Source organism: Balaenoptera physalus (assembly GCF_965194825.1).
Source record: "Balaenoptera physalus genome assembly, chromosome: 17".
Classification (NCBI taxonomy): Eukaryota; Metazoa; Chordata; class Mammalia; order Artiodactyla; family Balaenopteridae; genus Balaenoptera; species Balaenoptera physalus.
In genome coordinates this window covers 49,558,697-49,575,126 of record NC_138895.1, presented here as the reverse complement: position 1 = coordinate 49,575,126, position 16,430 = coordinate 49,558,697, and the positions used below count along the sequence as shown (strand labels likewise).

The 16,430-nt window shown below is 36.1% G+C and overlaps 1 protein-coding gene across 4 annotated transcripts in view; it reads right to left on the bottom strand.

Moving 5' to 3' along the window:
* SPAG1 (sperm associated antigen 1) overlaps positions 1–16,430 on the bottom strand; it is an 89,746-nt gene that overhangs the window by 44,577 nt on the left and 28,739 nt on the right. For all 4 annotated transcript variants that reach the window (XM_082432703.1, XM_082432702.1, XM_082432704.1 and 1 more), the window contains one exon: positions 11,726–11,885. In XM_082432703.1, the coding sequence (XP_082288829.1) occupies positions 11,726–11,885 (160 nt within the window). The remainder of the gene's footprint in view (positions 1–11,725; positions 11,886–16,430) is intronic.

The following is a 16,430-nucleotide window of genomic DNA, read 5'->3' as shown; positions in this document are numbered from 1 at the left end:
CCCAGAAGCCTGTGCAGCCCGCCACTGCCAGGGTCCCGTGATCCAGGGACAACTTCCCCAGGGGAACACACAGCATGACTCAGGCTGTTGCAACGTCATGCCGGCCTCTGCTGCCACAGGATCGCACCGCATTCCGTACCCCTCCATTCCCCTGGCCTGAGTGAGCAAGAGCCCCCTAATCAGCTGCTCCTTTAACCCCGTCCTGTCTGAGCAAAGAACAGGTGCCCTCAGGCGACCTACATGGAGAGGTGGAGCCAAGTCCAAAGCTGAACCCCAGGAGCTATGCGAACAAAGAAGAGAAAGGGAAATGTCTCCCAGCAGCCTCAGGAGCAGTGGATTAAATATGCACAATCAACTTGATGGACCCTGCATCTGTGGAATACCTGAATAGACAACGAATCATCCCAAATTGAGGCAGTGGACTTTGGGAGCAACAATATATATATATTTTTCCTTTTTCTCTTTTTGTGAGTGTGTATGTGTAAGCTTCTGTGTGTACTTTTGTCTGTACAGCTTTGCTTTTACCATTTGTCCTAGGGTTCCAACTGCCCTTTTTTTTTTTTTTTTTTTTTTAACTATGGTTTTTAGCGCTTCTTATCATTGGTGGATTTGTTTTCTGGTTTGGTGGCTCTCTTCTTTCTTTCTTTGCTTCTTTCTTTTCTTTTTACACTTTTTAATTGTTTTTTATTTTTAATAATTATTTTTTATTTTAACAACTTTATTTTATTTTTTTCTCTCCTTTATTCTCCCTTTTATCCTGAGCCGTGTGGATGACAGGATCTTGGTGCTCCGGCCGTGTGTCAGGCCTGTGCCTCTGAGGTGGTAGAGCCGAGTTCAGGACACTGGTCCACCAGAGACCTCCCAGCTCCACGTAATATCAAACGGCAAAAATCACCCAGAGATCTCCATCTCAGCGCCAAGACCCAGCTCCACTCAACGACCAGCAAACTCCAGTGCTGGACACCCTATGCCAAGAAACTAGCAAGATGGAACACAACCCCACCCACTAGCAGAAAGGCTGCCTAAAATCATAATAAGGTCACAGACACCCCAAAACACACCACCACATATGGAGCTTCCCACTAGAAAGACAAGATCCAGCCTCACCCACCAGAACACAGGCACCAGTCCCCTCCACCAGGAAGCCTACACAACCCACTGAACCAACCTTAGCCACTGAGGGCAGACACCAAAAACAACGGGAATTACGAACCGGCAGTCTGTGAAAAGGAGACCTCAAACACAGTAAGTTAAGCAAAATGAGAAGACAGAGAAACACACAGCAGATGAAGGAGCAAGGTAAAAACCCACCACACCAAACGAAGAAGAAATAGGCAGTCTACCTGAAAAAGAATTCAGAGTAATGATACTAAAGATGATCTAAAATATTGGAAATAGAATGGAGAAAATATAAGAAACATTTAACAAGGACCTAGAAGAACTAAAGAGCAAACAAACAGTGATGAAAAACACAATAAATGAAATTAAAAAGTCTCTAGAAGGAATCAATAGCAGAACAACGGAGGCAGAAGAATGGATAAGTCAAATGGAAGATAAAAGAGTGGAAATAACTACTTCAGAGCAGAATAAAGAAAAAAGAATGAAAAGAATTGAGGACAGTCTCAGAGACCTGTGGGACAACATTAAACGTACCAACATTCGAATTATAGGGGGTCCCAGAAGAACAAGAGAAAAAGAAAACGACTGAGAAAATATTTGAAGACATTATAGTTGAAAACTTCCCTAACATGGGAAAGGAAAAGTTAATCAAGTCCAGGGAGCACAGAGAATCCCATACAGGCTAAATCCAAGGAGAAACACGCCAAGACACATATTAATCAAACTATCAAAAATTAAATACAAAGAAAAAATATTAAAAGCAACAAATAACATACAAGGGAATCCCCATAAGGTTAACCGCTGATCTTTCAGCAGAAACTCTTCAAGTCAGAAGGCAGTAACAGGACATATTTAAAGTGATGAAAGGGAAAAACCTACAGTCAAGATTACTCTACCCAGCAAGGATCTCATTCACATATGATGAAGAAATTAAAATCTTTGCAGACAAACAAAAGCTAAGAGAATTCAGCACCACCAAACCAACTTTACAACAAATGCTCAAGGAACTTCTCTAGGCAGGAAACACAGGAGAAAGGAAAGACCTACAATAACAAACGCAAAAATTCAGAAAATGGTAATAGGAACATACATATCGATAATTACCTTAAATGTAAATGGATTAAATGCTCCAACCAAAAGACATAGACTGGCTGAATGCATACAAAAACAAGACCCGTACATATGCTGTCTACAAGAGACCCACTTCAGACCTAGGGACACATACAGACTGAAAGGGGATGGAAAAAGATATTCCATGCAAATGGAAATCAAAAGAAAGCTGGAGTAGCAATTCTCATATCAGAAAAAATAGACTTTAAAATAAAGACTATTACAAAAGACAAAGAAGGACACTACATAATGATCAAGGGCTCAATCCAAGAAGAAGATATAACAATTGTAAATATTTATGCACCCAACATAGGAGCACCTCAATACATAAGGCAAATGCTAACAGCCATAAAAGGGGAAATTGACAGTAAGACAATCATAGTAGGGGACTTTATCACCCCTCTTTCACCAATGGACAGATCATCCAAAATGAAACTAAATAAAGAAACACAAGCTTTAAATGATACATTAAACAAGATGGACTTAATTGATATTTATAGGACATTCCATCCAAAAACAAGAGAATAAACTTTCTTCTCAAGTGCTCATGGAACATTCTCCAGGATAGATCATATCATATCTTGGGTCACAAATCAAGCCTTGGTAAATTTAAGAATATTGAAATCGTACCAAGTATCTTTTCCGACCACAACGCTATGAGACTAGATATCAATTACAGGAAAAAATCTGTAAAAAATACAAACACATGGAGGCTAAACAATACACTACTTAATAACCAAGAGATCACTGAAGAAATCGAAGAGGAAATAAAAAAATACCTAGAAACAAATGACAATGAAAACACGATGACACTGAACCTATAGGAGGCAGCAAAATCAGTACTAAGAGGGAAGTTTATAGCAATACAATACTACCTTAAGAAACAAGAAACATCTCAAATGAACCTAACTTTACACCTAAAGCGATTAGAGAAAGAAGAACATAAAAACCCCAATGTTAGCAGAAGGAAAGAAATCATAAAGATCAGATCAGAAATAAATGAAAAACAAATGAAGGAAACTATAGCAAAGATCAATAAAACTAAAAGCTGGTTCTTTGAGAAGATAAACAAAATTGATAAACCATTAGCCAGACTCATCTAGAAAAAAAGGGAGAAGACTCAAATCAATAGAATTAGAAATGAAAAAGGAGAAGTAACAACTGACACTGAAGAAATACAAAGGATCATGAGAGATTACTACAAGCAACTATTTGCCAATAAAATGGACAACCTGGAAGAAATGGACAAATTCTTAGAAAAGCACAACCTTCTGAGACTGAACCAGGAAGAAACAGAAAATAAAAACAGACCAATCAAAAGCACTGAAATTGAAACTGTGATTAAAAATCTTCCCACAAACAAAAGCCCAGGACCACATGCCTTCACAGGAAAATTCTATCAAACATTTATAGAAGAGCTAACACCTATCCTTCTCAAACTCTTCCAAAATATAGCAGAAGGAGGAACACTCCCCAACTCATTCTATGAGGCCACCATCACCCTGTAACCAAAACCAGACAAAGATGTCACAAAGAAAGAAAACTACAGGCCAATATCACTGATGAACACAGATGCAAAAATCCTCAACAAAATACTAGGAAACAGAATCCAACAGCACATTAAAAGGATCATACACCATGATCAAGTGGGGTTATCCCAGGAATGCAAGGATTCTTCTATATACGCAAATCAATCAATGTGATACACCATATTAACAAATTGAAGGAGAAAAACCATGTGATCATCTCAATAGATGCAGAAAAAGCTTTCGACACAATTCAACACGCATTTATGATAAAAACCCTCCAGAAAGTAGGCATAGAGGGAACTTATCTCAACATAATAAAGGCCATACATGACAAACCCAGAGCCAACGTCGTCCTCAATGGTGAAAAACTGAAATCATTTCCACTAAGATCAGGAACAAGACAAGGTTGCCCACTCTCACCACTATTATTCAACATAGTTTTGGAAGTTTTAGCCACAGCAATCAGAGAAGAAAAAGAAATTAAAAGAATACAAATTGGAAAAGAAGAAGTAAAGCTGTCACTGTTTGCAGATGACATGATACTATACATAGAGAATCCTAAAGATGCTAACAGAAAACTGCTAGAGCTAATCGATGAATTTGGTAAAGTAGCAGGATACAAAATTAATGCACAGAAATCTCTTGCATTGTTATACACTAATGATGAAAAATCTGAAAGAGAAATTAAGGAAACACTCCCATTTGCCATGGCAACAAGAGAATAAAATACCTAGGAATAAACCTACTTAAGGAGACAAAAGACCTGTATGCAGAAAACTATAAGACACTGATGAAAGAAATTAAAGATCATACAAATATATGGAGAGATATACCATGTTCTTGGATTGGAAGAATCAACATTGTGAAAATGACTATACTACCAAAGCAATCTACAGATTCAAAGCGATCCCTATCAAACTACCACTGGCATTTTTCACAGAAACAGAACAAAAAATTGCACAATTTGTATGGAAACACAAAAGATCCCGAATAGCCAAAGCAATCTTGAGAAAGAAAAACGGAGCTGGAGGAATCAGGCTCCTGGACTTCAGACTATACTACAAAGCCACAGTAATCAAGACAGTATGATACTGGCACAAAAACAGAAATATAGATCCATGGAACAGGATAGAAAGCCCAGAGATAAACCCACGCACATATGGTCACCTTATCTTTCATCAAGGAGGAAGAATATACAATGGAGAAAAGATAGCCTGTTCAATAAGTGGTGCTGGGACACTGGACAGCTACATGTAAAAAAAAAATGAAATTAGAACACTCCCTAACACCATACACAAAAATAAACTCAAAGTGGATTAAAGACCTAAATGTAAGGCCAGACACTATAAAACTCTTAGAGGAAAACATAGGCAGAACACTCTATGACATAAATCACAGCAAGATCCTTTTTGACCCACCTCCTAGACAAATGGAAATAAAAACAAAAATAAACAGATGGGGCCTAATGAAACTTAAAAGCTTTTGCACAGCAAAGGAAAACATAAACAAGAGGAAAAGACAATGCTCAGAATGGGAGAAAACATTTGCAAATGAAGCAACTGACAAAGGATTAATCTCCAAAATTTACAAGCAGCTCATGCAGCTCAATATCAAAAAAACAAACAACCCAATCCAAAAATGGGCGGAAGATCTAGATAGACATTTCTCCAAAGAAGATATACAGATTTCTAACAAACACATGAAAGAATGCTCAACATCATTAATCATTAGAGAAATGCAAATCAAAACTACAATGAGGTATCATATCACCTCACACCAGTCAGAATGGCCATCATCGAAAAATCTACAAACAGTAAATGCTGGAGAGGGTGTGGAGAAAATGGAACCCTCTTGCACTGTTGGTGGGAATGTAAATTGATACAGCCACTATGGAGAACAGTATGGAGGTTCCTTAAAAAACTAAAAATAGAACTACCATACGACCCAGCAATCCCACTACTGGGCATATACCCTGAGAAAACCGTAATTCAAAAAGAGTCATGTACAACAATGTTCATTGCACCTCTATTTACAATAGCCAGGACATGGGAGCAACCTAAGTGTCCATCGACAGATGAATGGATAAAGAAGATGTGCCACATATATACAATGGAATATTACTCAGTCATAAAAAGAAACAAAATTGAGTTATTTGTAGTGAGGTGGATGGACCTAGAGTCTGTCATATAGAGTGAAGCAAGTCAGAAAGAGAAAAACAAATACCGTATGCTAACAGATATATATGGAATGTAAAAAATAAAAAAAAAAAAAGGTTATGAAGAACCTAGTGGCAGGACAGGAATAAAGACACAGCCCTACTAGAGAATGGATTTGAGGCCATGGGGGTGGGGGAAGGGTAAGCTGGGACAAAGTGAGAGAGTGGCATGGACATATATACACTACCAAATATAAAATCGATAGCTAGTGGGAAGCAGCTGCATAGCACAGGGAGATCAACTCGGTGCTTTGTGACCACCTAGAGGGGTGGGCTAGGGAGGGTGGGAGGGAGACGCAAGAGGGAAGAGATATGCGGATATATGTATATGTATAGCTGATTCACTGTGTTATAAAGCAGAAACTAACACACCATTGTAAAGCAATTATACTCCAATAAAGATGTTAAAAAAAAAAAGCAGAGAAAATTCAATGAAACATTTGAAAAAATCAGTAACATTGATAAACCTCAAACCAGAATGACAAACAAAAAAGAGAGAAAACACAAATCGCCACTATCAGGAAGAGAGCACATCACTACAGATCAATCAGACATTAAAGCTATAATAAGAGAGTACTATGAACTGTGCTTATAAATTCAACAATCTGGATGAAATGGACCAATTTCTTGAAACTACTAAACTCAGGATTCACCCAAGAAACAAACAGATAATCTAAACTGTTGTATGTCTATTAAAGAAATTAAATTTGTAATTTTAAATCTTTCACAAAAGAACCTCCAGGCCCAGATGATTTCACTGGCAAATTCTACCAAATTTTTAAAGAAGTAATATCAATTCTACACAATCTCTTCCAGAAAACAGAAGTGGTGGAAGCACATCCCAGCTCCCAACTTTTCTGACGTTGCCATTACCCTGATACCAAAACCAGACATGTACAGTACAAAAAAAAAGAACTATAGTCCAATTTATCTCATGAACATAGACGCAAAAATCCTCAACAAGATAATAACAGACAAAATCCAGTAATATATGAAAAGAATAATACATGATGATCGATGGGGTTTATCCCAAGAATTCAAGGCTAGCTCAACTTTTGAAAATCAATCAACATAATCCAATATACTAACAGATTACAGAAGAAAAACCACATGATCAAATCAATTGCTGCAGAAAAAGTATTTGAAAAGTTCACATCAATTTGAGATAAAAAGTCGCAGTCATGTAGAAATAGAAAGTTACTTCCTTAATTTGATGAAGCCCATCTCTCAAAAACCCACAGTTAACAGAAAACTTAATGATGGAAGACTGAATGCTTGCCCTCTAAGATTAAGAACAAAGCTCATGGATGTTCACTCTCACCATTTTTATTCAACACCGTAGCCCTTAGCCAGTGCAATAAAGTAAGAAAAAGAAAAGAGGTATAGATTGGAAATTAAAAAAATAAAATTGTTCTTATCTGCAGACCATGTAATTGTCTATGAAAAAAATTCCAAGGAGTCTACAAAAAGCATCCTGGAACTTATCAGTGAGTTAGCAAGACTGCAAGATACAAGGTCAACATATTTTTTAAAATAAATGATATTTTTATATTCTAGCAATGAACAATTCAATTTTCAATTTTCTGAAATTAAAAAAATATTCTTTACAATAGCTCCAAAGAATTTAAGTACTTAAGTATAAATTTGTCAAAGTATGTGCAGTATCTGTGTGCTGAAAACTTAAAAAACACTAATGAAATAAATCAAAGAAGACCTAAATAAGTGGAGAGATATACCATGTTCATGGATTGGAAAAATCCATATAGTTACAATGTCATTTCTTCCCTAAATTGATCTATAAATTCAATGCAGTTCCAATCAAATTCCCAGCATGACTTTTTTTAGGTATAAAAGAACTGATTTAACTACCTCATATTTGCTGTCCAATTATACTCTACTATATACTATAGTGATATACAGTGGGAAATTCCTTGTGTTTTGCAGTGAGTAGAAATATAGATTTTAGTAATATAACAAACAGCCTTGTGGTAAAATAGTCATCATATGTATGTGACTGTTAAGTGATTTTATGTAATAAAGGAATATACCTGAATATTAAGAGAAATAGGAGGAATGCAGCCTGTGAAAAATAAAATATAATTGAAAAAACCCTGATTTTAAAACTATGTGAAAGGCAAAGGAACTAGAATAGCCAAACTATTTTGAAAAAGAAAAATAAAGCTTTAGGAATCACACTACCTGATTTTAAGACTTACTATAAAACTACAGCACTCAAGACAGTGTGGTATTGACAAAGGGACAGACACATAGGTCAGTGGAAAAGAACTGAACCCAGAGTTAGATTCTATTGGCTACACAAATATGGCCAATTGATTTTTTTTTACAAAGGTGCAAAGGCAGTTCAAAGGAGTAAGGATAGTTTTCATCAAATGGTTTTGGAACAATTGGACATCCATATGCAAAAAAGTGAAACTCAATCTAATCCTCACACTTCATAGAAAAATTAACTCAGTATGGCTAAGTGAAATAAGTCAGACAGAGAAAGATAAACACCATATGATCTCATTTATATGTGGAATCTAAAAAGAAAAACCAAACCGAGCTCATAGAGAACAGATTGATAGTTGCCAGAGGTGTATCTGTGTGTGTGTGTTTCTGTGTGTGTGTGTGTACATGTGCACACGTGTGCAATGGGTGAAGGGAGTCAAAAGGCACAAACTTCCAGTTATAAAATAAGTAAGTCATGGGGATGTAATGTACAGCATAGTGACTACAGTTAATAATACTCTATTATATATTTGAAAGTTTCTAAAAGAGATCTTAAAACTTCTCATCACAAGAAAAGAATTTTTGTAACTATGTATGGTGATGGTTGTTAACTAGACTTACTGTGGCGATTACATCACAATATATACAACTATTGAATCATGTACACATGAAACTAATAGAATGTTATATGTCAATTATATCTCAATAAAAAAATTAACTCAGAATGGTATATAAGTGTAAAACATAAAACTGTGGAACTTTTAAAGGAAAACATAGGAGAAAATCCTCATGAATTTAGCTTAGTCAAAGCATTAAGATATGACACCAAATCACCAGTCCATTAAAAAATTTTGATAAACTGGACTCTAACCAAACTAACACCCTTTTTTTCTGTGAAAGACACTGATAAAAGAATGAGAAAAAACAAGCTACAAATAGGGAAAAAATATTTGCAGATCTCATATCTAACAAAGGACTTGTATCAAAAATATAAAAAGAACTCTCAAAATTCAACAGTAAGAAAGCAACAACCCAACTTTCAAAACTGGTGGAATAATCAACAGATACTTTACCAAAAGTGATATAGACATGGCAAATAAGCACATGAAAAAATGTTCAACATCACTAGCCATTAGTAAAATGCAAATTAAAACCACAGTGAGAAACCACTATACACCTAATAAAATGGCTAAAAAAAAATTTTAAATAAATTACCAAATGCTGGCAAGAATGTGAAGCAGCTAGAACTCTCATGTGTTGCTAATGGGAATGAAAAATGGTACCGCCATTCTGGAAAAACAGTCTGGAGATTTTTTATAAAGTTAAACATACACTTGCCATATGACCGAGCAGTCCCACTCTTGGTATTTACCCCAGAGAAATGAAAACGTACGTTCACCCAAAAACCTGTGCATGAATATTAATAGCAGCTCTATTCATAAATACCAAATACTGGAAAAAACCCAAATGTCCTTGAACAAATGAAAGGATAAACAAGCTGCAGTATATCCATATAATGGTGTATTACTCAGTAATAAAAAAGAATAAATCAAAGATACATGCAACTACATGAATGAATCTCAGTGACATTAGGCTAAGTGAAGGAAGCTAGTCTCAAAAGGTTATATACTCTCTGATTCCATTTATATGACATTCTGGAAAAGGTGAAACTACAGGAACAGAGAATAGATCAACGGCTACCAAGGCTTGGGGTGAGGGAAGGGTTTGGCTAAAAGGAGGTGTTCTTTTTTGCTTTCCTTTTAGCCAACAATTTGTGATAAAATTGTTCTGGATCCTGACGGTGGTGGTTGTTACATGAAATTATACACGTGTTAGAACTGTATACCAAAAAGTCCATTTTTACTATGTGTAAATTTTAAAAAATAATTTAAAAATAGTAGCAATTGATACAGTTTATATTATATCTTGTTCCAGATAAGATTTTAAATGATTTCCTTTAATTGTAAGATGCTTGGCTAATTATCTGAAGCTAAATATAAACATAAGAAAAACATTTGCTCCCAGAACTTGCTTAAAGGTGAGCCTCAATCGGGACTTCCCTAGGTGGCGCAGTGGTTAAGAATCCGCCTGCCAATGCAGGGGACCCGGGTTCAATCCCTGGTCCGGGAAGATCCCATATGCCGTGGAGCAGCTAAGCCCGTGCGCTGCAACTACTGAGCCTGCACTCTGGAGCCCGTGAGCCACAATTACTGAGCCCGCATGCCACAACTACTGAAGCCCGTGCGCCTAGAGCCCGTGCTTGGCAACAAGAGAAGCCGAAGCAATGAGAAGCCCACGCACCGCAACAAAGAGGAGCCCCCGCTTGCCGCAACTAAAGAAAGCCCGCATGCAGCAATGAACACCCAACAGAGCCAAAAATAAATAAATAAATTAATAAATTTAAGAAAAAAAAGGTGAGCCTCAATCCTTGAAAAGCTGCTTACCTTAAATTCTCCTTTTTATCCCTTTGATGCTCTCACTTTCTTTTCCATCTTTCTTGGGTGCTCTACTCTGCCTCCTCATCTCTCTCCCCCTTCTTTTCTTTGCTTTTGTCTTTATCCTAGCTTAACTGATCATATTTTAAGCTGATGTATATATTTTACACTATATATTTTGCCACGAAAAAATAAAAACTTATACTCCTTGTTCTTTCTTTAAAGTTGAATGACTAGAACATTTTATATTTCTCTAAATTAAAATATTCTGTCAAATTACTTAAAGTTGATTTTTACCTGTGAATGATTTTCAAAGCTGACATTTCCCCCTCAGCTGCTCAGGGGCTCGCAAGAAAAAAGAAAAACTTTCCCCCCGGTCAAATGAAAAGGCAGATTTTTTCCCCCTTAAAGTTGATGTAATTTTCATTGTCTTATATTATGAAGATTAAACTTTATATAGTCTAGATTCTTTTTTTTAAATTACATCAAAAGTGAAATTGCATATTTTTAAAAAATTTCTTTGAGAGGCACACATAGCTACAGGGCATTCCAACAGTGCATTCATGTTTAGGCAAACAACCCCTTTGAAGCCAACATATTTGTTTGACCAAGTAGCTATATATAAAACAATCATCTAAGAGATGGACATAAGGTTAACTTGCAAATGGTTGGTGTCACAGAGGCAGCCATTTGTGTTTAAAGGTGATAATCAGGAATTAAATTGAGCACTAGAAAAGATGTCAGATTATGAAGAAAAATGGGTTTGGGAGATTGTATTAAGAAAAAGATTTTAACCAGACTTATTGTGGTGATAATTTCACAATATATACAAATATTGAATCATTATGTTGTACACCTGAAACTAACATAATGTTATGTCAATTATACCACAATAAGAAAAGAAAAGAAAAAGAAATGAGCTGTATTAAGAAAAAGATGAAGGAAAAACCTGCTTGTGTAAGTACAAGGTAAAGGCTAGAAAAATTTGGTAGACTAAGAATTTCTGTACAAATAGAAAATTTGAGCCAGCTCATCATATAAGAAGATAGGGTTTTTTTTGCATAAACCAGAGAGAAAAGATGTCTTACTCTTATCTCCAATGCCATCTTCATGTTTTCTTCCACTGTCCTTTTCATTTTCATCTTCTGAGTTTTCTACTTCCTGAATAACCATCCTTTTCCCTTTGGTTTGAGTCTCAGATGCAGGTTCAGAATTTTTCAGATCTCTTTCAACCTCTAACAAGGTTTTCTGAAACATAATCGCCACATTAAAGAAAAATTTTTCCTTTAGTAAAAAAAATAACCATTCTTGCAGGTAAGAATATGAAGATATTAAAAAGTGAATAAAGATAACTAAGATAAAGCTTCTTATGGTGGTCTTTATTTTTCTTTTCAAACAACTTCACTGCTTTTTCTGATTAGAACTATACATGTCCACTGTAAAACACTTAAAGCATAACAAGTATAAAAGAAGGATGAAGAAAATCATCTGAAATCCTGCCACTCGGATAAACTATTGACATTCTGATGATCATCTTCCTAGATGTATTTGTATGCATATACACACACAGAGATGTCCAGTTTTATACAAATTAAACCATACTATACATGTTTTTTAAGAGTCATGTTGAAAGTTCTTTAATATTTTATGCCAACTAGAAATTTTAAAAAATATATCAAACCATTTTGCTTCCTTCCTCATGTTTAACACCTTACTGAGGTATAATTGACATAAACTGCACATACTTAAAGAGCACAAGTTTTAATAGATTTTGACGTAATAATAAACATATCTATCATTCACAAAACGTTTCTTCCTATCTTTTTGTTATGCTTCCCTTTTGCTCATCCCTGCAACCACTGTTCTTTCTGTCACGATAGATTAGTTTGCATTTTCTAGTTTTTTATATAAGTAGAATCATACTACATGTACTCTTTTTGTCTGGCTTCTTTCACTTAGCATAATTATTTTGAAATTTATCCATGTCGTCTTATGAACCTATTAGTTCATTCCCTTTTATCGTTCAGTAGTATTCTATTATATGCTTATAAAACGATTTGTTTATTCATTCACCTATTGATGGACATTTTAGGCTGTTTTCAGTTTTTGACAATTACAAATGAAGCCATTATAAACATTCGTGCTTAAATCTTTGTATGGACCTATGCTTGTATTTTTCTTGGTGAATACTCGGAGTGGAATGACTGGGTCATGCGGTAGGCGTATGATTGTTTTGTTTAACTTTTTACCTGTATTCCAAAGCAGTGGGATCATTTTATATTCCCAAAAGTTTCAGTTCTCCCACATGCCCACCAACACTTGGTATGGTCAATCATTTTCATTTTAGCTGTCTAACAGGTTTGTAGTGTTATCTCTTGTGGTTTTAATTTATGTTTCTCTAGTGACTAATGACATTGAGCATCTTTTCATGTGCTTATTTTCCATTCACATAACTCTTTTGGTGATGTGTCTGATCAAATATCTTGCTTATTTTTCATCAACCTGTTTGTTTTCTTATTATTGAGTTTTTAGAGTTCTGTATATATTCAGGATACAAGCCCTTTGTTGGATACATGATTTGCAAATATTTTCCCCCAGTCTATGGCTTGTCTTTTTATTCTTCTGATAGAATAAATAAAAACTTTTTAATTTTGATGAAGCCCAATTATCAACTTTTTATGGATTATGCCTCTGTGTCATACCTAAGGAATATTTGTCTCATCCAAGGTCATAAAGATTTTCTCTTATGTTTTCTTCTAGAACTTTCATACTTCAAGTTTTATATTAAGGTATATGATCCACTTTGAGTTAATCTTTACATATGGTTAAGGTAAAAATGCATTTGGTTAAGGTCTGAAGTTAATATGTAAACATGAACTTATGTTGGATAGTAAAATTAAAGGTGGTTTTCCTTGTTTGAATTTTTTTCTTTTAGAATATTATAATGCTAACTTTTTAATGAACATACCATTATAAAAAGGAAATACTATGGTGTCAAGATGTGTTCCTAAGCTGCACCCTAAACCTAATCCACTGAAATGCTGACTTGATAAATGCAGCTGATACAGTAGGGACATCAGCTGCCTCTCAGAGAGAGTTAGAGAACCTGAAAGGTATGTGGAAACAGTGACAACTTATTGGTGGAAGACAGTTCTCCATGGGTTTCCCATATTTCTGAATATATTGTAAGCAGAGGAACTAAACCACCCTTGTTCTAGACTTTTTCTTTTTTTTTTTTTTTTTTGATTTATAACAACAGGAATTTATTTCTCAGTTCTGAAGGCTGGGAAGTCCAAGTTTAAGGTGCTAGCAGATTTGGTTTCTGGTGAGGGCCTGCTTTCTGGTTCACACACAGCTGTCTTCCTGCTGTGTCTGCACTTGGAGAAAGGGACCTAGATTATCTTTTTAAGGATGTCTGTACTGAGAACAGCCCTGGGAAATAGAGAATATTTCCCTTCAGAGGAGAGAAGGTTCGTTTGCTTTCCAGCAAAATAATGTTTCCCTCTGGCACAGAGGTTTGGCAGATTTGCTTGTATCCCATTATAAAATATGGGTGTTGGATTTTCTGAATTTGGGATTCCTCAGCTGTGACACAAACCCACCAAGTGTGAAGCACCTATCTGGGCCTTCTGCTGCCCCCACGAAACTTGGGGGCCAGGGTAACGGACATGAGCTTGAAGCTCATCGGCTTGCCATGCCATGAGTAGCAAAGTCTTTTGTGCCTGACCCAGGAGTCTTGTATATTCTTCTAGGCAACCTTGCTAATTTTCACGTATGGTAAACTCTCAGGCCCTTCACAGCTCTTGACACTTACCTCTACTCTTTAGGCTTGAATACAGATCCCCTAAGTGTATATCTGAGTCAGTTTACTGTCAGGGATGCTATGCTTACCATGCAAATTGAGAAATGAACACTCTTTTATAGCCATCAAGCTCATGCTTAATCCTACCTAGGAAAGTTCTACACCATTTGCATAATAAATTGAACTTGGCTCAAAGAAAAGAATTGCCTACAAAGCTTCAGGAAAGAGAAAATTATTTGCCCTTCAGGAGTAGGTTTATGATTTTGGACAATTTAAGAGCCTACTTTCTTCCACTTCAAATAGATGTTAACACTGGGAGTGTCTGAGATGTACCTCTTTTTTTTTTTTTTAACATCTTTATTGGAGTATAATTGCTTTACAATGGTGTGTTAGTTTCTGCTTTATAACACAGTGAATCAGCTATACATATAAATATATCCCCATATCTCTTCCCTCTTGCGTCTCCCTCCCACCCTCCCTAGCCCACCCCTCTAGGTGGTCACAAAGCACCGAGCTGATCTCCCTGTGCTATGCAGCTGCTTCCCACTAGCTATCGGTTTTACATTTGGTAGAGTATATATGTCCATGCCACTCTCTCACTTTGTCCCAGCTTCCCCTTCCCCCTCCCCGTATCCTCAAGTCCATTCTCTAGAAGGTCTACGTCTTTATTCCCGTCCTGCCCCAAGGTTCTTCATGACCTTTTTTTTTTTTTTTTTAGATTCCATATATATCTGTTAGCATACTGTATTTGTTTTCCTCTTTCTGACTTACTTCACTCTGTATGACATAGACTCTAGGTCCATCCACCTCACTACAAATAACTCAATTTCATTACTTTTTATGGCTGAGTAATATTCCATTGTATATATGTGCCACATCTTCTTTATCCATTCATCTGTCGATGGACACTTAGGTTGCTTCCATGTCCTAGCTATTGTAAATGGAGCTGCAATGAATATTGTCATACATGACTCTTTTTGAATTATGGTTTTCTCAGGGTATACGCCCAGTAGTGGGATTGCTGTGTCATATGATAGTTCTATTTTTAGTTTTTTAAGGAACCTCCATACTGTTCTCCATAGTGGCTGTATCAATTTACATTCCCAACAACAGTGCAAGAGGGTTCCCTTTTCTCCACACCCTCTCCAGCATTTATTGTTTGTAGATTTTTTGATGATGGACATTCTGACTGGTGTGAGATGATATCTCATTGTAGTTTTGATTCGCATCTCTCTAATGATTAATAATATTGAGCATTCTTTCATGTGTTTGTTGGCAACCTGTATATCTTCTTTGGAGAAATGTCTATTTAGGTCTTCTGCCCATTTTTGGATTGGGTTGTTTGTTTTTTTGATATTGAGCTGCATGAGCTGCTTGTAAATTTTGGAGATTAATCTTTGTCAGTTGCTTCATTTGCAAATATTTTCTCCCATTCTGAGGGTTGTCTTTTCGTCCTGTTTATGTTTTCCTTTGCTGTGCAAAAGCTTTTAATTTTCATTAGGCCCCATTTGTTAATTTTTGTTTTTATTTCCATTTCTCTAGGAGGTGGGTCAAAAAGGATCTTGCTGTGATTTATGTCATAGAGTGTTCTACCTATGTTTTCCTCTAGGAGTTTTATAGTGTCTAGCCTTACATTTAGGTCCTTAATCCATTTTAGGTTTATTTTTGTGTATGGTGTTAGGGAGTGTTCTAATTTCATTCTTTTACATGTAGCTGTCCAGTTTTCCCAGCACAACTTATTGAAGAGGCTGTCTTTTCTCCATAGTATATTCTTGCCTCCTTTATCAAAAATAAGGTGACCATATGTGTGTGGGTTTATCTCTGGGCTTTCTATCCTGTTCCATGGATCTATATTTCTGTTTTTGTGCCAGTACCATACTGTCTTGATTACTGTAGCGTTGTAGTACAGTCTGAAGTCAGGGAGCCTGATTCCTCCAGCTCCATTTTTCTTTCTCAAGATTGCTTTGGCTATATGGGGTCTTTTGTGTTTC